General features: G+C 48.5%; 1 protein-coding gene across 2 annotated transcripts in view; it reads right to left on the bottom strand.

Moving 5' to 3' along the window:
• Positions 1–306: 306 nt before the first annotated feature.
• Positions 307–10,721, bottom strand: part of BCL2 (BCL2 apoptosis regulator) — a 162,522-nt gene continuing 152,107 nt past the window's right edge. For both annotated transcript variants that reach the window (XM_081149710.1, XM_081149709.1), the window contains one exon: positions 307–3,436. In XM_081149710.1, coding sequence (XP_081005836.1) covers positions 3,302–3,436 — 135 coding nt within the window. In that variant the 3' untranslated portion in view covers positions 307–3,301. The remainder of the gene's footprint in view (positions 3,437–10,721) is intronic.

Below are 10,721 nucleotides of genomic sequence, written 5' to 3'. Positions count from 1 at the left end.
GGCAAATTGAGATGAACTGTTTGCTGCAGGACATACCGGTTGTTTAGATCTCTCCTCCCAGGTGCTTGTGCACTGAGGGCTCGGGACGACCGAGGAGGTTCTTGGGTGATTTTCTCCTTGTGGTTCTTGTGAGAGCCCTTGACCCCAATTTGGAAAGTGCATGCGTCCCATGTAACCTTGATCTTGGCCAACATACGCACCGCGCTCAGGTGGGAATCCCTTCTCAGAAAGAAATAAGTATGAACGGTTCTCTGGTTGTCCGATCACAGAATAATTGAGACAAGGAAAAACAGAGGAGAAAAAACGACTAGTTGAAGCTTTTATAGACATTCATTGCTTCTAACAAGTTTTTAACAACAAGAAAAATGCAACATAACTACTCTCAGAGTGAGTGCAGCCACAATACTGTACAGTTCTGGGGCAGGCGGCTGGGCACGTTCACCATGAAAACCAGATAACAAAACCCCACAGCAAAAGGAAACCAGCCAGAAGCCAACCCCTGGGAGTTTTTTTTTTTTCTTTTTAACATATATATATATATTTATATATATACACATTTTTTGAATAATCTGCAAATCCCAGTTTGAACAATAACAAAAACAATAAAAGACAAACAGACTCTATATTAAAAACGTCCATGTTCTTCATTGTTACTTTAAAGCAGCTTGGAGGCTGTCGCCACTTGGAGTGTACTGCAAACTGACTCCATTAAGATGATCTTGGCAGAATAGCAGCACAGGATTTGATATTCCATATTTATCACTTTTGACAATGTAAACCTTTCATAAAATAATATTTCTCTTAAAAATTAGAATCATTCAAAGGTCTGATCGTCCTGTTCCCTGAGGCCCGCCAGGGAGGTCTGGCTTCATACCATGGGGTTTCCTGCTTTCTCGGTGTGGGGCATGGGGCGTAAGTGCCACTGCATTTCAGGAAAAACCTGAAGGACAGCCAGGGAAAGGGCCCTGCAGAAGGAGGGCAGGAGGGCTCTAGATGAGTCTATGTGGAAACAGGCCATGTAAAGCAACTCTCGAAAGGTCAAACCATTGGAGCCAGAATTTAATCCCCTGGTCACTTCTCATCTAGATTTTCAACTGAATGAACCTCATGGGTTTAACCAAACATGTATGCAATCCTAAATAATGTGAGTTAAATTATGATTTGCCCGGGGACAAATAAACCCGCAAGGAACAAGGGCAAAGGGACAACACATACATCCCTCACAATAAACAATTATGTTGTCAAGGAAGAGCGCATAACTCTGTGGAAAGAATCGCCTCCGTGGCCGGCATGCTCCAGAGTTTCTCAGGTAGCTGAGACCCAGGGCTTAGCTCATCTTCTCAGAAATGCTTTTAAAGAATTAAGCGACAATAATCTCAAGTGGAAAAAAAAAAAAAATGATCATTTTCGCTAACAAAGAACGTAGAGGCCATAACTAAATACAATTTTTAAAAAATGCTGAGATGCATGTATTTTTTTTTAAAAAGCAGCTTTCGAAATATCAACCACAGCATTAAACATTGAACATATTACATTCCAAAGTTAATACAGATAAATGGTATATAATGCAATAATGCCACAGTTATTCCACGTGTCTCAGGCTCTCTAAACTTGAAAACATTTCCTAGTTTACCGGCTGAAGATCACTTCTTTCGCTACTTCTCTACAGCTCTCCGCCACTGCTTTTTTTTTTTTTTCCTTTTTAAATGCCCAGGATGTACAGATAAACTCCACATTCCACACCTGGAACTTTTTTTTCCCCCCTCTATCAGGTTTTCAAATAAAACCAAACTACAATGACAAGATAATGTTTTACATCGTAATTCCATAGACATGGGTCAATTAATCCATGACACCTCATCTCAACGCTTCCTCAGGATTTATGACCCTCCCCTAAGTCATTTAAAGCCTTGCTTTCAACTGTTCAGACAGGTGGGTGGCCGTGGAGCCGGTGCACGTGCGCCGTGGCCACGCTGCACAAGGGCCCCGCGTGTCTCCTTTCTCTGCGTTTCCTTTTGGTGGTGGCACTCCCGGCCTTCGAGTGGCACTCCCGGCCTTCGAGGGGCACTCCCGGCCTTCGCCACCTTCCCTCCACAGTGGCAAATGCCTCAGGAGCGTTGGTTCCCAGGTTCCAGGCTCCAGGCTCCACATTCCAGGGGGAAAGGACCTTTCTGGCTGGGGCCCAGGGGTCCAGGCCCCAGCCTACTGCTCTTCCTTGACAGCGGGATTCTGAGTTCCATCAGCTTCCAGACACTGGGAGACCACAGCGCTCTGTCTGAAATCCCTGGAGCAGGCCAGCGATCGCCCAGGCGAAGGTCCAGGGCCGGGCCTCCCAGCTGGGGCGAGGCGGGACTCCAGACAGCGGCCTTTTGCGGCAAAGCAGGCACTTGCGGCGGCCTGATGCTCTGTAACTGCAGCCTTCCTGACGCTGATGCCGAAGAAGTCACCCAGACGTTCGCTTCCTCGCATTCCCGAGGATCCTGTTTCACGTGCAGAGCCAGTTTTTGGAGGGGGAGCGTATCCAAAATATACGACTATACACATCAGGGCTTAAGGTACTGGATGATTTTGTATAAATTGCTAAAATGCTTCTCGGCACAATTGGTAGCTTAAAAAAATACTTTCCTATGGTTTAAGGGCATTTTTCCTACCACTGTCCTTCGGTGTGGAAATCTTGGTGGATACCAAGTCCATCTGAAGTTCCCGATTTTTTTTTTTTTTCTTCCAACCAGGAATGTACCATGTGAGACATATGCAAAGTGTAGGTTCTTCTGGCTGGGAAAGAATGCACCTCCCTCCAAGCACCTCCCTCTATTAATATCACAGCCCCCGGGGGCAAATCAATGCCAGGAAAATGAACACCTCCTTCCAAACCTCCAGCAGCCAGAAGCTCGGCTTCTGGAACAGTCCTGTCCTTCGTCAGGTTGTTTGCCCTTCAGATGGTGAGTCAGTCCGGCCAATAACATGGAAGGCGAATCTGTTTGTAGGCACAGGAGATCCAGGTGGAGCCACACCGGCGACGCTTGGCAATGAGTGGTAGGCTTTCCAAAGACAGGATGCTCCACGGGACTGTCTTAAATAAATAAATCTTTTTTCTCAGAAATGTAAAAAATAAATGGTATTTCCCTTTGGCAGTAAATAGCTGATTCGACGTTGAGCCTGAAAGCTGTTTTTGTTGTTTGTTTGCTTGCTTGTTTTTAAGAGACCATAGCTCCGTTTCATGGTACATCCCTAACAATGCATATATTTCTACTGCTTTCGCGAACCTTTTGCATATTTGTTTGTGGTAGGCCTGTTGCCTTCACTTGTGGCCCAGATAGGCACCCAGGGTGATGCAAGCTCCCACCAGGGCCAGGCTGAGCAGCGCCTTCAGGGACAGCCAGGAGAAGTCGAACAGAGGCCGCATGTTGGGCCCGTACAGTTCCACAAAGGCGTCCTGCAGGGCAGAGAGGAGGGAAGACAAAGAGAGGGCGTTAGGGACAGAGGGCAGACCCACTCTTTCCACTTTCATCCAAGAAATATTTATGGAGACCCTATATATGTGCCAGGCACCACAGAGAAACAGCAGTGAATGACATAGACGGAAAGTTCCTGCCTCACGAAGCTTTTATCTAGTCGAGCGGGATGGGCAACAAACAAAATAAATGTATGATATACAGTAGTGTATTGGAGAGTGGCAAGTGAGAGAGAAAAAAATAAAACGGCAAAGGCAGTTAGAAATATGGGAGGCTTCGCAATTTTCGCGAGCGTGGCCATTCATAAAAATAATAAAAAACCCACGACCAAGATTACACTCCTTTATTGAATGCTTGCTACATGCCAGGCACTTGTAATGAACGCCTAACATTATTTATTCTTCACACTAATCCTATGGAGTCGTTTTATTTATTCCTGTTCTGTAGAGGGGGGGAAACCTGAGACTCACAGAGGTTAAAGGATTTGTCTAATCAATGATAGGGCCTGGATTTGAACACAGATCCAAACCAGTGCCCTTCCCTCTGCTGATGCCGGAACAGCAGCTCGGTAAGTGCCTGGTCTGCGCTGGATGCTGATGTGGTGAACACAGCAGGGTGACCTCCACTGGTGGCATGCCTAGCCTCTGAGGTCAGGGACAGGGTGTTCCCTGGGAAAGGAAGCCACTGTGGGGTTTCTCCCCAGGGTGGTTAGACTGGAATGACCACAACTTTGTGTTTAACGCAAGCTGTGAACTTTGCAAGCATGTGTGGTCTTTATGGTCAGAACGTGTCAATGGGCATGCAGGTCCCGGAACAAAGAAGATGGCTCCTGTCTTCCCTTCGTATAACTGCTTGGAAGCCAGGCCTGCAGGGTGCTGCAGCAAAGGTCTCTCTCTGGCTTGTCTTAGCTTGAACCGGCTTCTTAGATTTGTTGGGGAAGATTAGGTTCCACATTTGGACCCAATTAGTATTTGGACAACTGTAAATCAAAATATATAAATCAGTAAATGAAATGCTTTCTTCATGTAGTGCGATTTATTTAGGCATTCTAACAACCTGGAATTAGAGCACACAATTTCATTACGGAGACAGGAACACGCGGAGACTCCTGGCACTGCTGGGCGGAGAAGGCTCTGACGACCTTCGTAGCTTTTTTGTCTGTTTGGGGCAAGTACTTCAGTGAAGGGACCAGGTATCCTCTTTGTCCCAGTGCTGTGCAAGGTCTTGTACATGTAGGTGCTTAACAAATGTTTTTTCAATGAACGATTCAGGTTTTCTGAATTCAATTACTGGTTTGAATTCTCTTTGGCCTAATACGTCACCCAGATGCCTACTCTGCCTGTTTGAAGTTATTCCTTCTAAATACAACCTCTGGCAATCTTGGAGGTGAGAGTTAAGGCATCATTAGGGGAACTTCCCACGTTATTAAATATAGATTTACACAATTATTTTTCACGACTACGTAGTATTCCATATATGCTGCGCTTTATGAAATCAATGCTTTATTTGGGTTGTTCTAAACTTTTACTATTGAAACAATATTATGATACATTCTTATATAAATTTTTATGTACTTGCTCAGATGTGTTCTTTTTTTTTTTTTTTTTTGGAGACAAATTACTCAAAATTGTTTACTAAAGTCATAAAAGGTTTCTGCTGAGTCATCCCCACTCTCTCACTGGTTGCCCTGGGACCAGTAACACCTTTTACAAAAGGCAGGCACCGGTTTAGGGCAGTGGTTCTCACTGTGGGTGGCCTTGCCCTCCAGGAGACGTTTGGCAATATCTGGAAACATTTTTGGTAGTCATGATTTGGGGTGGGGTCATCTGTGGGTAGAGACCAGAGATGCTGATCAGCATCCCACAATGCACAGGACAGCCCGCACCACAGAGATCATCCAGCCCAAGGCTCCAAGGTGCCATGCCTGAGGAAACCTGTGAAGAAAGATTCTGAAGAACCTCTGTGTTGACTGACCACAGAACACAATGTTCTACCTAGTGTGTCAACAGCTCTGGTCAAATTAGCATAAGATTAGCCCACAAGTGAGAGAGCTGGACCTTCAGATGCACTGGATTAACTTGCACCAGGAGAGGGCGCAAGGGTTTTCTTCTTTTTCAATCTGTTGTTAAAATGTTCCAAATTCGAGCCTTAGCAAAGCGAGGCTCTGAGAGACATGATGAAGTATGTACTTAGTGCTCTTAGCACAAAGCTGAGGTAATAATCGTGATTGCTTGTCGAGAAACATACCTTCCCTATATACAGTCAGGGGTGAACGGGCAGGAAGGGGTCAGGACGTATTTACAGGCAGGAGAAACTACCTTTTGTGAAGTGCAGTCTGGGATCCCACAGACACAGCTGGGAAGGCCTCCGAGCCCTCCCCTCCCTCATGCTCTCTCTCAGGGATGGGCAGGCTGGAACCCCCAACCGCCCGGCCACAGGATGCCCCAGAGCACGGACACTGGGGAAGAAGGTCCGTGGTTGGACTCCGCATTTCCTTAGTTACCAATGGAGTTTTCTGTGGCTAACTATGAAACGGACTGAGACGCTGGCCATCTGACCTTTCTGGACAAGGAGCCACCCTGGAGAAGTGGAGGAAGCAGGGACACCCGGGCTGGCATGCCCTCCCCATGTGCCTGGGGCACAGGCCCAAGGGGCAGAAGAAATGCCTGTCCAAATACCCTTCCTCTGGGGCTGGAATAATCCCCTCCCGACCCCCATCGCCTCACATAAATACTGTGCTTCTAACGGGCCATTTCTGATGTGCATTACAAAGAAAAACCTCATATCCAGGGTGGGATGAGCTAACAGCAGCTCTTGACCTGGAGACCGAGCACAGCGGTGCTGACGCAGCCCCCAGGGGTCTGGGATCAGCTCTGGACTCGGAGAGAAGATCTGGGTGAAATCCCAGCCTTGACGTTTTATTGCTTATGACCTTGAACAAATTACCCCATCCCGAGCCTCATTTATTTCACCCATAAAATTGGTTATTGTGAAGATTAACGTAGGTGACTCAAAGCCATTTGTCAACGTGGCCCAGGACGGTGAACTAGTGGCAACATTAGCAGTCGGCCCCCTTGCAAACCTGCTGCGTGCCTCCTAAACCTGTCCCTCCCTCCAGAGGGCCCCCCGACGGCAGGGCAGGTTTTCACAGAGCCCTTGGCCAGCTCCCTCTAAAGATGCCTGGGGATGTCTAAAGAAATTGTGAATTAAAATGCACACGTGATGTGTTCGGGGGAAGACAGGAAGTGAAACTACAATGCCCGGCTATACTTCCTCATCAATTGTTAAGGCAGGTTGTAGGCGGAGGGGCCTCATTAGCCCCCCTGAGGTTGAATCGGCCTCCGAGCTCTGCCCATCTACGTTCCAAAGTGCCACGCCGACGCTGTGCTTTCAGGCCTGAAGGCCCTAAAATCTACTTTCGTACAGTGTTCTTGCTCTTTCAAACATCCTGATTAGGGCGATTTCCGAAGTCTGTTTGAACAGTCTGTCATTATTTGTTTAAGTTTGAGAGCTGTATTAAATAAACACATGCTCATTTTATGTATTAGGAGCAACAAAGAGGGAAAAAGAAAACCTGGGCTGTCGTCATGTGACTCAGTCAATACCCCAGTCTATATATTTAGGAGGCACCGCAGGCCTTGCTCATGTCAGGACTGGCAAGGGCTCTGCCCAGTTTCAGAGATGCGCAGAATAGGTTCCCAGGGGAGGGTCCTTTCTCCTTTGGCTGGCCCCTCACATCACAGAGGAGACAGGCGGTGCCCCAGCTCTGGTCGCTCCTGCTCTTTTGCAGAAGCTTCTCCACAAACTTCAACTTGGAGACCGCAGATGGTCTGAGTCTGAATCCCACCCAGGGCTGGCATCAGTGGGGCAGGAAAGCCCAACGCCCACCCCCAGGCCTGTGCTGCAGGGTTGGAAGTGAGCCGGGGAGGTGTGGACTGGAACAGGCCAGGCTCAGACTCCTGAGCTGGGGGAGGGGGTTGGCAGCAAAAGTGTCCTTGTCTCTCCTGCATTGGGACCAGTCTTGGGACCACTGTCACCCTCTCTCGCTGCCTCCCAGGAAGTATGGGGGGAGAGGGAGGGAGGCATCGAATTTGGAGGCACCCTCCAAATTCTCCCTTTTCCTCTTAAGAATCCTTCAAAAAGTTTCACTTAAACCTGATTCCAAATAAAATGAGATTGAAAGACAAACGAATCAGACGGGCAAAAACTGAAAAAGGCTGAATTCTGCTGAAACCGATGGAGTGGGGATGGGGGTGGGGGCCCCAGATGCAGGGAAAGGTCAGTGTAGAGACCTTTTTGTATTTGGCAAAGCGTATCAAAAACTTTAAAAATATTTCCCTTTGGTTAGCAATCCCCCTTCTAGTTATTGAGCTTGAAAAAGTAATTAATAAAATGCACAGGTTGTTTATAATAGTTAAAACCTGAAAATAACTTAAATGTCTGAAAATATGACTGGGTGTTGGTTCTCAGCTCTCCTTAGACCTGGGGAAGCTTACGATGGCTCCGTGGGTTGTAAACAAATGAGAAATTCAGCTTCATTCCACAATCTTTGAGCTGACTGTGGATACAGGCATTCTATGGTCATGGGAGACCCCAAGGGGGAAAGCCATCTTGCCCTCGAAGAGCTTAAGGTACAGAGAGAGATGCCACCTCTGTGGGCACCTCTGAACTAACCAAAACCCAGATGTGTTACCATTTTGTATCTCGCCCAGAGCACACCTGTCGGCGGTAAGAAGGAAATAAAAAGAAAATCAGATGGTGCCAACAGGAAACCAAACACTGCTATCAAATGCCCTTGGTATTTTCCATTTTTCATGGCTTTCTAACTTTGTCTCCATGGGGATCACCTCTCTCATGTCAACCTGAGGGTTAGGGAAGGAGACGAAAAAGGCAAGGATGGAACATAGTCACACAAAACCGTGAGCTGTAAGGACACTCCAAGCAAGTTCAGATCTCCCAGACTGGTGTAATAATGCCTAATGAAGATATTGGCCCCTTTTAAATAGGTGGGGCAAATGTAATCTAGACAGGTAAAGCGAGTTACTTATAGCAGGGACTAAGAAGCCCACCTGAGGTGGGGAGGAGAGGAGAGGAGAGGCCGGCTTTCCTCTCCTGCCTCCTGTGCTTAATGGGTTAGAACATCCACAAGCAGTGTGTTGGTCTGTCTCCCCGGGTGCCTCCCCCCTGCCTCCCCCAATGTGCTTCCTCCCACCCCGACCCTCCTCTGTGCCCCAACCCTGACCCCATCCCACAGCAGCCTCCTCTGGCCTTCAAGTGTTGCCGAAGAAAGTCGCCCAACCATGCAGACCAGTGTGGCTCTAAATCCATGGCCTCCAAACCCACTGAGTTCTGGAAACCACTTAACGTGCTCTTACCCTTGCTCAGATGCTCTCTCTGTTCCTTTTCATGACTATTACAAACAGTCACCACTTTTCTCATGTGTTTTTCTCGCTGCTTAGCAGCTGATGTCACTTCTTTCTTCTCTGAGAAACTCAGGGCCCTTGGGTGAGAATTACCGCAGCTCCCTATCCGGGCGCCCCCAGTTGCTCACATCTCTATCTGTCCTGCACTCTTATTCCACTGTCTACTGTGGCTTCTGGAACCTTCCTCCATCAATTATCCCTGCTTTTAACTACAGTTTCAATCTCACCCTTCCTTTGCGCTCTTTTTTCTTGGCACATAAACACTCAGATTTCCTCAGTATCCTCAGTAGAGGACACGCTTCTGAGTTAATCCTTGAAGGACGAGGGAGTTGGGGGTATTTATTCACTGACCAAAAAAAAAAAAGTAAATTCAGGTTTCCTCACAGTGACCGTGAACCACTGTCCCCTCTCCCCTCGCCGTCTTGGGCCAGTAGCTAACCCACCTTCTGGGTGCCTTCCCCCCCTCATTTTAATCCACGCAGCCAGGCTCCTTCCTGCATTGTGCCCCTGAAACCACCACCCAGAGGCCAGCAGCGCCCTCGGCGGGTTCTGTGCACTGGGTGCTCTGCAGGGTCATCTCGCTGGTGCTCTGCGCCCTGGACGCCGAGCCTCCTGGGGTCTCTCCTGTCTCCACGGGCACCTCCTCCGCCGCAGGCCCGACGGGGCCCCATGCTCCCCGGGCCTGTCTGGACACGCTTCTCTTCCTTTGGCCAATCTCCGTCACTCTCCTGGTCTGAGACACCATCCCGTGGTGGCGTCTCTGACATCTCTATATCCAGCCCCACTTGATCCTCTGACTACCAGGTTCCGATCCCAGTCGCCTTCTAAGAGGTCCCACTGGAAGTGACCGTTGCAGCCTATCCAGAGCCGGAGTTCCCATCGCCTCCTCCAGCAAGCACGCCTCCCTTCCTGCCTTCGCCGTATCTGTGCTGTTAAGTAAACCCACACCCTGAGAGATTTCTAGAGGTTTTCCTCTTCCTCCCCCCACCCCTACCCTTCATTCACTGGTAAATCCCATAGCAGAAGGTGGCGCTCCTCCAGAAGCAGATCCCAAGACGACGACTTGAGTGTAAGCAGTTCATTTGGGAGATGATCCCAGGAACCACTAGTGGGGGGCCTGGAAGGAAAGCAGCCATGAATTACCTTAGCAAGCAAGTTGCTGCTGCTGGTAACTAGAACTTAATCCCACTGGGAAATCTGGGTGCCGGTGCAGAAAATGTGCTTTTTGTTACTCCACTAAGGGGCCAGGGAGCTGGGGGATTTAAAGACCAACTCCTTGCTCTCATTGGCCAAGGGTTGCTCCTATGGAGGCATCAGTACCCCAGAAGTTCTGGCCCCTCATGTGCACAGGCAAACTGGGCTCTAGAGACCAGAGAAAGGCCTTAGGGAGAGGATGCAGATGCTGTACTTCTTGTAGCTAGAGGTCAGCTAGAGAGCACTGAAGTGAAGGGCAAGGGGACTGGACGAGGCAGTGCATGCACCGCCCATTTCTCCATCCCCACTACCTTCTCTCCCCAGCATTACTGCTGTGATTCCCCACTGATCCCTCTGCCCCCACTCTGTGGCCTGCGGTTCAATACACTCTCCATATTGCCACCCAACTTATCTAGTCAGAATCAAAGCTGTCACTTCCAGGTGTAAGTCCAAATTCTTTACTGTACCATCCAGGGCTCCCGGGCTCTGGCCCCAACCTAGCTCTGCTGCTCAGCTTCTGTTGCCTGTAAATTAACTTTGGTTCACTTAGGGATTCCATGCAATCATTTCTGCGGGCAGCTTTCTCCAAGCTCCCAGGTTGAATTAAATAATCCTGGGCTATTCCCTGCTCACTGTATTGTCTGAAGAT

This window comes from Miniopterus schreibersii (assembly GCF_964146895.1).
Source record: "Miniopterus schreibersii genome assembly, chromosome: 10".
Taxonomy (NCBI): domain Eukaryota; kingdom Metazoa; phylum Chordata; class Mammalia; order Chiroptera; family Miniopteridae; genus Miniopterus; species Miniopterus schreibersii.
The sequence above is the reverse complement of the archived record's forward strand: the minus strand, read 5'-3'. Positions and strand labels throughout refer to the sequence as shown.